The sequence below is a fragment of the Pteropus alecto genome, unplaced genomic scaffold, assembly GCF_000325575.1.
Source record: "Pteropus alecto unplaced genomic scaffold, ASM32557v1 scaffold50, whole genome shotgun sequence".
NCBI classification, from domain to species: domain Eukaryota; kingdom Metazoa; phylum Chordata; class Mammalia; order Chiroptera; family Pteropodidae; genus Pteropus; species Pteropus alecto.
This window is the reverse complement of record NW_006431918.1, coordinates 5695869-5707865: the sequence shown is the minus strand read 5'-3', so window position 1 is coordinate 5707865 and position 11997 is coordinate 5695869. Positions and strand designations below refer to the sequence as shown.

General features: G+C 37.8%; 1 protein-coding gene and 1 pseudogene across 3 annotated transcripts in view; one reads left to right on the top strand and one right to left on the bottom strand.

Annotated features, from left to right (window-relative positions):
- Positions 1-9140, top strand: part of TLR2 (toll like receptor 2) — a 20189-nt gene extending 11049 nt beyond the window's left edge. For 2 of the 3 annotated variants that reach the window (XM_025042317.1, XM_006906255.3), the window contains exon 2: positions 6617-9131. In XM_025042317.1, coding sequence (XP_024898085.1) covers positions 6633-8987 — 2355 coding nt within the window. In that variant the 5' untranslated portion in view covers positions 6617-6632 and the 3' untranslated portion in view covers positions 8988-9131. 3 annotated transcript variants of the gene reach the window in all.
- LOC112475101 lies at positions 1854-1972 on the bottom strand (annotated as a pseudogene).
- Positions 9141-11997: the final 2857 nt, after the last annotated feature.

Here is an 11997-nt window from a genome sequence, read left to right as displayed (position 1 = left end):
GAGAGCTGGTGTTTAGAACGTAAGTGCACACCAGGATAGTGTTTTTCCCTGGGGAGGGGGGCGGGGAGGGATGGCTGGGTCAAAAGGTAGTTTCATTTTTAGGTTTTTGAGGAACCTCCATACTGTTTTCCATAGTGGCTGCACCAGTTTCCAGTCCCACTAACGGTGCACAAGTGTTCCCTTTCCTCTGCAGCCTTACCAACATTTGTTTGTTGACGATGGCCATTCAGACAGGTGTGAGGTGTTAATTTGCATTTCTCTGGTGATTAGGGATATTGAGCATCTTTTCATATGTCTGTTGACCCTCTGTATGTCCTCTTTCTCCTGTGCCCTTTCCTGCCTTAAATATCTTGTTTTGATTTTAGCAATTGAGAATGATTTATTGTGCATGGCATCTTCGGTGTGACCTCTTCGTAAAGATCTTTCAATAAATATAAATTGTTTTTACTCTTTCCAAATAGGAGTCTTGCTTGTCAGAATTGTTTTTTCTCCACAGTATCACTTAAAATTCACATTATTTTTTTTCTCATGTGAAAAGCCATGCGTGACTTTGAGCGCTGTTTTTTTTTTTTTAATTTATTATTAAATTTTTTTTAAATTCAGTTTTTCTTCTTGCAGCCTACTCTTACCACGTTCTTTTGCCATACGGCCGCAGAACATGTTTCTGAGTACTTCTTTTCCTTTTAATGAGTATCTCTGGATAAAAATTCTCTTTTAGTTTTCAAATATCTGAAAATGTCTATGTTGTCTTTGCTCTTGAATAATCGATTTAGATCGACAGGTATTTTTTCTCAGCCCTTTGAGGATATTGTTACATCGTTTTCCAGCTTGGTGAGCATATCCTATTCTTTTTTGTTTGAGTTTCAATAAACATTATAATCTGGGAACTTATGTTTTTCTTCAATTCTGAAAAATTCTTAGTTATTATATCTTTTAATATTTCGATCCACACCAGCATATGTGGCAGGCCAGGGGTGCTGATTTCTTACAGGAGATTTCTGGTTGGCTTTTTTCCTTGCACATGGCTTTATGAAGAGTCCACTTACAGTTCTCTACCAGGCATTGGGCCATGAGTTTCTTCTCCACTCCTGCTTCACCCAGGTATTACAGCCCTGGCTCTAAAGTGGATATATCTGGTTGTGGATTCACTGTGGGCCACCGGGTTTCAACTTCCTCCCTCTTCTAGATCAGCAGATGTCCACAGCATAAGTCGCCTCTAATGCCAGCTTATTTCTCAGCCTTCCATATTCTTCTTGGTCTTAGACAAATAATTCCTCACTATTCTGTCACCTTTCTGAATTCTTCAAGCAGATAATTTTATAATTTGTCCAGACCCCCAACCCTCGTTAGATATGACCGCAATGCAGTCTAACTTGAGCACTGCCTTTCCCCTTCTCACTGTCTTACATCGAGGAGTTGTCTGGCCTGTGCTGTAATGTATTGGGGAACGGAAAGGAGAGAGAATTCTGATCTTCAGTGTCAAATGGTTAACTGTAGTTTTAACATCATCAATAACTCTTATTGTTAAAAACTCACCATGCTATAGGTACCATTTAATATTTATATGAAATAGCCCAAGATCTCCGCTCTTATAAGTTTTACATTTTAAAGAGAAAAGACTAGGAAAACTTTTAAAAAGATGTATTTGACCTTAAATCTTAGCCAAAAACTGGTATAGATTTAAGATTTCTGCTATTCATTGCAAAATGGAGAAAATCAAATAATGTTGGTTGCCCAGTGGAGTTATACTAAGAGGATTTTTATTTTATTTTTTTTAGGAGAGGCAACCCTTGGTTGACCTCACAGATTGCAAGGACCTTGTCAGCTTCCAATCCCTTATTTTTTATTTCTTACGCCTACAGCACTTGGTCTTCCTAGGTGGTCTCCAATCCAAGTACTAACCATGCCCGACCCTGCTTAGCTTCTGAGATCAGACGGGATCGGGCGTATTCATGGTGACGTGGCCGTAGACCTAAGAGAATTATTTTTCAAAAACTGATTAAGCAGAAAGACAATGGGATAAATATCGTACCAAACAATAATAACCATTTCATCTTTACCCTATCAATTTTAGAGGTGAGTATAATACTAGATCTATAGCCTTAATGGGTTAGTTCCTATTATCTGCTGTTTCTGCTCATTTTATACTTATCTTGTTTCCTTTAGTATCTGGTTGTTTTTTATTGTATGCTGGACATACAGCATAAAAAATTGTAGAAAAAATGTGAGGCCTAGGATGATGTTATCTTCTTCTAGGAAAGATTTTCCTTTGCTTCTGCAAGTACCCGTGAGCACTAGCATTCCAGAAATCATCTTAATCCATTTTCAGAGATTTAGACTGTCTGACCCATCCAGGTAAATCAAAGCTGTGCTGCAATCTCTGTGAGGATTTGTTCTCCTCTGGTTCAGCCTTACCTTTCCCATCTATGACTGCTCGAGATCTTTAATTCCATGTCCTTCAGGGCTTTCGAAAGCGCTATCCAGTTTATCAATGCATGCTTTCTGTGTTCAAGGTGATAAAAGACAAGATAGAAAGTTTTGGCAGAGAATTAGAAACTGTAAAAAAATGACACAGCAAATGTGAAAAAGAACCAAATAGAAATTATAAATATGAAAACTGCAATAACCAAAAAATTTAAAAGCAGTGGGTGGATTTAACAGTAGATTAAACACAACGGAAGAATAAATAATAAACTAGAAAATAGATCAGAAAAAAATATCTGGACTGGAACTTGAAAAGAGTAAAGTTTAGGAAAAACAGAAAAGAGAGACATGGAGGATACAGCTAAGCTAATGCTTAAATGAAAATTTATGACCTTAAATGGATATATTAGAAATGAAGAACGGCTGAAAATTAATGGGGAAACATGTACCTCCAGAAATTAAAGTAAGAACAGTAAAATCTAGAGAAAAGAGGAAGGAAATAGTAATATAAAAATATGAATTAAGGAATTAGAAAATAGAGGATCTATAAAGTAAGAAGTTGGTTTTTGAAAATGCCAATGAAGTGATAAACCGCTGGCAAGATAATCAAGAAAAAAAGCACCAGTCAGGACCTATAGTGAGTTCTCAATTTCATTTCTTAAATGAGACATTAAAATAATTAATGCTAGTTCTAATTTTATTCTAATAATAAGAGGATATTATAAGTAACTATGTCAATAAATTTGAAAATTAAAAAAAATAAATTCCTTGAAAAACACAATTTACCAAAACTGACAGAAGAAAAAACCTGAATAATTCCATAGCTGTTAAATAAATTTAATGTATTTCAAAAAAAACAAGATAAACGAGCAAACAATAACAACAAAAACTGTAGGCTCAGAAGGTGACATTAGTGATTCTACCAAAAGAGAGGAAACTAATAGGGCAATTTAACTTCTGAATGTAGATGGAGAAATTCTAGATAAAATATTAGTAAATAAAATCCAGGAGTATATAAAAGAGATAATACAGCCAAACTAATTTGGGTTTATTCTAAAAATGCAAGATTTCCTTAACACTAAAAGTGACTAATCACCAGTGTTTATTAATAAGGTAAAGGAAGAAATTTGTTATTATCTCAATAGATACAGGAGGAAAAAAGAATTTGATAAATTCAACATTTAGTAATTGTGAAAATTAAATAAAGGTACAAGGATTGGAAAAAGAAAACTGTTATTATCTGGGTAATATGATTGTACACAGAGAAAATTTTTAAAAATCTACAAACTGGAATTACTAAGTTTAGCAATGTTTCTCAAGACACAGTAAATATTTAAAATTTAATTGTTTGTACATATAGATATGTATGCCACATTTAAGTATATAATATTATTTTCAAAGCATCAAAAGTAACCAGTGCCTAGGAATACACTTCACGAAATATACTCAAGAACACTGTGCAAAAAACCATGAGATATTACTGTGGTAAATTAAAGAAGACTTAAATAAGTGGAAAGGTACATCATGCTCAAGGATTGGCCGATTCAATACTGTAACAACGTCATTCCCAGATTGATCTGCAGGTTCACAGCATTGCCAGTTAAGCAGGTTTTTTTTGAAACTAGTGAGCTAATTCTGCAATTTATAAGATTATTCAAAGGGCCCAGACTAACCAAGACTCAATTGAAGAAGAATAAAAAGGAAGGACTTGTTCTCCTGGATATTAAGATGTGATATACTTAATATAACGTGTTACCGGTACACAGATAGGCAAGTAGACATTGGATCAGAATAGAGAGCACTGAAACAGACCCATCCCTATGAGGACATGTGGGTGGTGGAAAGATAATATTGTTGACTATTTCCCCAAAATGGTACTGAGTCAACTGCATATCCATACTGGGGAAAAAAGTGAATCTTGTCTGCTACCTCTCATATTTATCCCAGGTAGATTGGAAGCCTAAAAGTGAAAGGCAAAGCAATAAAGATTTTGGAAAATAATAAACATAATATTTTCATGATAATGTAGGAAATATTTTTTTTAAAAGGCCATACAAATCACTATTAAAAAACAAAATAGAAAATTTAAGAACATCTGTTCATCAAAAGATTCTACTAAGAAAGTGAAAAGGCAAACCAGAGGGTAGAAGAAGATATTTGTAACAAATATACCTTCCATTTCCAGAATATATAAGGAGCCCCTGTAATTGAATGACTGTAATAATAATTAGTCACGTGCCACATTTCAGTCAGCAATGGACCACGTAAACGATAGTGGTCCCGTTAGATTATAGTGGAGCTGAAAAATTCCTATCACCTAGTGGTGTCGTAGCTGTTGTAATGTCATAGCGTAGCACATCACTCACGTGTTTGTGATGACATGGATGCGGACAAACCTACTGCGCTGCCAGTTGTATAAAAGCATAGCACATACAGTGATGTACAGTACAGAACACTTGATCATCATAAAAAACTATGTTCCTGGTTTATGTATTTACTGTACTGTGCTTTTTATTATTGTTTTAGAGCGTACTCTTTGACTTGTAAAAAAAAGTTTTGCTGTAAAATAGCATTCTGTGTTACGCTGGTGGCAGCCTCATACATCTCACGTTTACCGCCTCTCTCGGTTGCATCATTTTCTCTTGTGTTTGATTTAATCTCGTGTTGTTTTCTACAGTGACATACTGTACTGGCTTGTGGCCTAGGAGCCATAGGCTACACCCTATGGCCTAGGTGTGTAGTAGGCTACAGCATCTAGACCTGTGTAAGTGCACACTATGATATTTGAGCTATACTGAAATTGCCTAATGATGTTTATGAAATTATGGTTTATCCATTCTATAAAAAGCAGTAGAGCATTGGCAAAAATCAGAAATATCTTTATGTACTGATGTAGGAAGATGTCAAGCTGTATTTTTAGATGAGAAATGAAAATCCAGAAAAAATATGCATGGTATGACCTCATTTCTCTAAAAAAGACTGGAGGGGATGCATAGCAGTGGCATTGATGTGGCCATAAAAAACCTGGCTGTAATGGCAATTATGTTCCCAAACCAAGTATGTAATAACATTATTTATATTTTAATTTTCTGTGCCTGTAAACTGTATAGTTTAGGCCTTTATAATCCCTCAGATTCTATGGGAAACTGGGAATGCGGGAAATTAGTTTTACCCATAAAAAGTTTTGTTCTTGGGGTTAAATTTAAGAATTTTTTTGTAGAGTTAATGCAATGAGCAAACAGACGAAAAAATCAGAAGCAAGGAGTGAGAAAGCTGAATTGAGCCCAAGAAGGATATAGGACCCAGAAGGTGGGCAGAGAGAGAGAAAGTCAAGTTCATGGTCGAAAGGATTAGCAGTTGTGGAGAATGTGCAGCCTTATCTCCCCACATTCATCTGAACAGCCCATCCAGACATAAGCACTGCTTTGTGCCTTACTTCTCTGCAGAAAGAAAAGGTTCTGATGGTCTGATTGTCCCTCAGCCCAGCAAACCACCTTGCTCTACCTGCGGTTCCCAGCATCCCTCCTGCCTGCTAGGAGTAGGTGCCGGACAGAGTTAACAAACATAGGACCTTTATCTTTTGGTCAAAGACCATGTACTCCTGGAGCTTCATTCAGTTGTCCAATGAGAGCTGTGGTTTGGCTCTGAGATCCCTAACTCGAAGAGGGCATCAGGCAGGGTAGAGGCATGCTTAAATATAGGAAGGTTGGAAGTGCAGGAATAGGTGATTATAAATTTGTATGGTTAAGCCTGACCCTTTTCTTAAGCTGCTTGCTTGTTCATTCCTCCATTCATTCATTTACTCATTCTTTCAGCCCATGTTGCTTGAGTCCTGTGCTGTACCCCAAGATTGTATTGTGCTTTTAAGTCATTGAGCAGGGGCAGTGTATCTGTGTTAGTGTTGAAGGATGTGTTATGGAATTCATTTCTATCCTCCTTCATGCATTTGCTTGGTTATTTCTTGGTAGCACTCTCTCTCTCCCCACTCCCTTCTCTGCTCCTTCTCCCTCCCTTCTTCCCTTCCTCCCTTTCTCCCTTCCTCTACCCGCCCCCCACAGCTCCCATGTGTATGTGTGTGTGTTGTGTATATGTGTATGTGTGTGTGTTTTATGACTTACAAAACATTTCTCGAGAACTGGACTTAAAATATATGTCAAACAAAATCACTCATTTGAGCCTCTCTTGTTTGTAGGTTGAATCACGGGACAATGCCACGTGTTTTATGGACAGTGTGGGTCTTGGGGGCTGCAATCAGCCTGTTGGAGAAAGGGGCCCTTGACCAGGCTTCTTCTGTGAATTGCGACTCCACTGGTGTCTGCGATGGCCACTCCAAATCTTTAAACTTCATCCCCTCAGGGCTCCCAGCAACTGTGAAAAGCCTTGACCTATCCAACAACAAGATCACCTATGTCAGCAGCAGTGACCTGCGGGCCTGTGTGAACCTCCAGGCTCTGAGGCTGGGGTCCAACAGAATTAACGCAATACAGGAAGATTCTTTTCTCTCCCTGGGGAGTCTCGAACACTTGGATTTATCCTATAATCACTTAAATAATTTATCATCCTCCTGGTTCAGGCCTCTTTCTTCCTTGAAATTCTTAAACTTACTGGGAAATCCTTACAAAACACTTGGGAAAACATCTCTTTTTTCTCATCTCACCAATTTGCGAATCTTGAAAGTAGGAAATAATTACTTCACTGAGATTCGGGAAAAGGATTTTGCTGGGCTAACTTTTCTTCAGGAACTTGAGATTGATGCTTCAAATCTTCAGAGGTATGAGCCAAAGAGTTTGAAGTCAATTCAGAATGTCAGTTGTCTGATCCTCCATATTAAGCAGCCTGTTTTCCTCCAGAAAATTTTTGTAGATATTTTAAGTTCCTTGGAATATTTGGAACTGATAGATACTCATTTGAACACTTTCCATTTTTCAGAAGTATCCATCAATAAAACCAACACACTGATTAAAAAGTTTACATTTAGAAATGTGGAAATCACGGATGAAGGTTTTAATGAACTTGTGAAACTGTTGCCTTATGCTTCTGAAGCGTTAGACGTGGAGTTTGAAGACTGTACCCTTAATGGAATTGGCGATTTTGACATATCCGTTAGGGATACAATTAAAGATTTACGTAAAGTAGAGACATTAATAATACGGAGGTTATATATTCCACATTTTTACTCATTTTATGATCTGAGTAATTTATATTCATTTATAGGAAATGTTAAAAGAATCATAATAGAAAGCAGTAAGGTTTTTCTAGTTCCTTGTTCCCTTTCACAACATTTAAAATCATTAGAATATTTGGATCTCAGTGACAATTTAATGTTTGAAAACTTTTTGACAAACTCAGCCTGCGAGCATGCCTGGCCCTCCCTACAAACCTTAATTTTAAAGCAAAATCACTTGACATCATTAGAAAAAATCGGAGAAACTTTGCTTACTCTGAAAAACCTGACTAACCTTGATATCAGTAAGAATAATTTTCATCCTATCCCTAAAACTTGTCAGTGGCCAGGAAAGATGAAATATTTGAACTTATCCAATACAAGAATACACAGTTTAACCCGTTGCATTCCCCAGACACTGGAGTTTTTAGATATTAGCAATAACAATCTTGATTCATTTTCTCTGATTATGCCACATCTCAAAGAACTTAATATTTCCAGAAATAAGTTGAAGACTCTACCAGATGCCTCCTTCTTACCCATGTTACTAGTCATGAGAATCAGCGGAAATACAATAAATACTTTCTCTCAGGAGCAGCTCGATTCTTTTAAAAAACTGAAGACTTTGGAAGCTGGGGGCAACAATTTCATTTGCTCCTGTGAATTCCTGCGTTTCACGCAGGAGCAGCAGGCACTGGCCCAGATCCTGATCGACTGGCCGGGAAACTACCTCTGTGACTCTCCGTCCCACGTGCGGGGCCACCGTGTTCAGGACACTCACCTCTCCATTTCCGAGTGCCACAGAACAGCTCTAGTGTCTGCCTTGTGCTGTGCCCTTTTCCTGTTTATCCTGCTCACTGTAGTTCTGTGCCACCATTTCCATGGATTGTGGTACATGAAAATGATGTGGGCCTGGCTCCAGGCCAAGAGGAAGCCCAAGAAAGCTCCCCACAGGGACATCTGTTATGACGCCTTCGTGTCTTACAGTGAACGAGATTCCCACTGGGTGGAGAACCTGATGGTCCAGGAGCTGGAGCACTTCGACCCTCCCTTCAAGCTGTGTCTTCACAAGCGAGACTTCGTTCCTGGCAAGTGGATTATTGACAATATCATTGACTCCATCGAAAAGAGCCACAAAACTGTCTTTGTGCTTTCTGAAAACTTTGTGAAGAGTGAGTGGTGCAAGTATGAACTGGACTTCTCCCATTTTCGTCTCTTTGATGAGAACAACGATGCTGCCATTCTCATTCTTCTGGAGCCTATTGAGAAAAAGACGATTCCCCAGCGTTTCTGTAAGCTACGGAAGATGATGAACACCAAGACCTACCTGGAGTGGCCCACCGACGAAGCTCAGCAGGAGGGGTTTTGGTTAAATTTGAGAACTGCAATAAAGTCCTAAGCTCCTTCATTAAAGGCCAGTCTTGGTCTGCTGGTGGTCTTTGTATCAGTAGTTGTATTTCAGTCCATTGTGCCACAATTGTATGGAAACCGCATGAATGTACTGTCATTTGAGGACTTGTTTTACTAAAACTACTAAACTGTGCAAATTTTATCTAGAGTGCTGTCTTATAAAAACTGCTATCAGATTGGGGGAAAAAATGATTTGGGGTTTTTCTTTATCCTAGGAGATGATCAGGATCTAAGTCCATTGTTAATATTTGAATTATCTGCAGCAGTTAGCTTAGTTCACTAGGAAACAGCACAGATGAACAGAAGCTTTCGAATGAATGTGTCAGTCAGCTTTCTGCTCACAGACTCATCTGTGTATAGAGGGCAGTCTCTGTACCACCTAGCTGTCTCCCTGTGTGACTGCTCTCATGGTCAATAAGATAAAATGTCTGGGTCACTTACACTTGTTGCCATTCCTAGAAAAAAGTGTGTCCCCACCAAACTTCACAAGGTACAAAATGCCTGGAGGGTGTTTTGCGAACTGGTCTGTCGGTCTGTGTATTCGATAGTATTCTCTAGCCATAATCACTTAAGAGAAGGTGTCTAAGAAGATACAGTAGATTACGACTTTCCATGAAAGTCAAACTAGTGCAGTAAATATTCGGTTTAGGAGAATTTGAAGCCTTTCATGTCCCTGGCTCTGGTCTCCCTCCAGCCATTAACTGCATGTGAAATTCTAATTAGTATCCAATAACTCTGGCTTTTAGTCCCTGCCTTCTCGTCTGTCTCCCCTACATCATGGTGCTTTTTTTCTTTGAAAAATCTCGTTTCTGATTCTAAAAAAGATTTCGTTTCTTCTGAAAATGTGTATTAATACACGTGAGCTAGATTTTTAAACAAGTATAAAGCTAGAGGTTCCTCACAGTGATCAAAATATTTGACACATAGCAATGAAAAAAATAGATACTACTTGCATATGTTAATTTTTATAATCTAGATTTAATAATACATTACATTGAATGTAATTAATGCCTTAAATTTAAAACCTAAGAGCTGTTTTACTGATTCGGCGCAACTTTCTCCTTAAGCTGGGAACCACATGTGAAAGGACGTGAACTCCCTCTGACCCTGCTTGAGTCTCAGCCGGAACTGGGTTTGTGTGGTTAACTGGTCTCTGGAGTCAGAAAGACCCGGGTAAGTAGATGTGTATCGTTAGGCAAGTTCCTTAACCTGACTCAAAGTATTTTCCTGTCCTTAAAAGAGGGACAATCATATCAAGATCATAGGGTATGATGTAGATAAGAATGTGCAGTAATGTAGATAAACTACTGAGCGTATGTCCCGTGGTTACCCTTCCCTCTGGAGGGGCGAGGAGAGCATGAGGACCACGCCTGTGAGAATGACGGGGTGCTCGCATGGGGCGACAGGGATGCCTGTACCTGATGTTAGCTGTTATTATTATTTTACAAGAAGTGATTTGTCTCCTTTCGTGTATAATTTGCAAATGGATATTTTTCTGTTTTGGGTATTAGCAGGGATATAAAGGACCCTGTTGTTCATGGAAAAATATCCCAAAGAAATAAGTTCATTGAGTGTGTAACAGGCTTTAGTCCTTGGGACACTCACATAGTGTTTCTTCTCTCTCACACAAACTCCTGGGGGAGTGTTATAGAGGAAACAGTCGTCAGCCTAAGAAAAAAATAGAAAAGCTCAGGAGAAGGAAACTCGAGATGCCACAGACACCAACCACAATAATGGGCCTTTTGCTTCTCTAGGTCCTACATTAAGCACAATATTAATCGTCACGAGAACTAGACACATTTAATATGGACTTGATCTGTAGATTGATTTCAGTTGTTTAAACAGCATGGAAATAGCTTCCTAGTTAATTGATAGATGTTAAACATGTTCACTCTAGAAAAGAGATAACATATAAAAGAAAATAATAATCAGCTCTTACCTCTTCACCTTCAGATAACTACCAGTAACTAGTATCTAGCTCTCTAACATTATATATATTATTTTTTACATATATATATATTTGATTTTAAATACTTAAACTACATAAAGGAAATAGCATCTTTACTTTTTTTCTGAGATTGTTTAGTTATCATTATCTAACATTTCTGAACTCTGAGGGTCATTCAGAATTCCATGCAGATACATACTGGTTACTTGCCCAACTTCTAAAAGGTTCTAAAAGTTACCTCCATGTAGCCGTCCACAAAAAATAAGTGGCAAATATATGAAAGGTCAATTTAAGGGCTCCTTTTATAGAAGAAAAATTAATTTTTTAATGTGTTATCCAATTGTGAGGTCTTTTATTTGTCAGTAGACCATAAGCTCAGGAATCTTGACTTCCTTAACTCTTGCACATGCCTCATATATAATAAGTATTGCATTGCTGAAATGTTTGCTGAGTAGAAAAATAAATAATCTAATATTATGAATGGTTGAACCAATAGTTATATTGCATCGGTCAGTTTCAAGAAAGAAAATTACCGACAGGTAGAAATCTTAGTGTGAGTTTCCATTACAACTATAATGGACGTTCGAATAGCATTAAGTACTTTGCCAGTATTTCAGATAATTGGTGTATTTTCTTTCTACTTCACAAAAGTGCATTGTCTTCAAGTATTGCAGAGTAGATATCTGGTGTAACGTGTACAGCGTTGACTGTTTAACAATCGACCAGTAATTTTAAATGAATGAATTTTGGTAGTCCAACATATCCTTGGGTTAATTCTTTCTGATTGGTCTTCCCTACTCCATTAATTTTGTTCCCTTCCACTGGATTCATTCATTCTTTCAACAGATATTTACCGAGCGCCTACTGTATGCCAAGCACTGCTCCAAGTGCTGGAGAAATAGTAGGAAACACAACATAAAATTCTCTACTTTCATGGAGGGGAAGACAAAGAGTAAACAAATATATGATTTCAGGTATTGATAAGTGCTATGAAGGAAACAAAAGAGTGTGGCGGTAGAGTGATTGTGTGTGTGTGTGTGTGTGTGTGTGT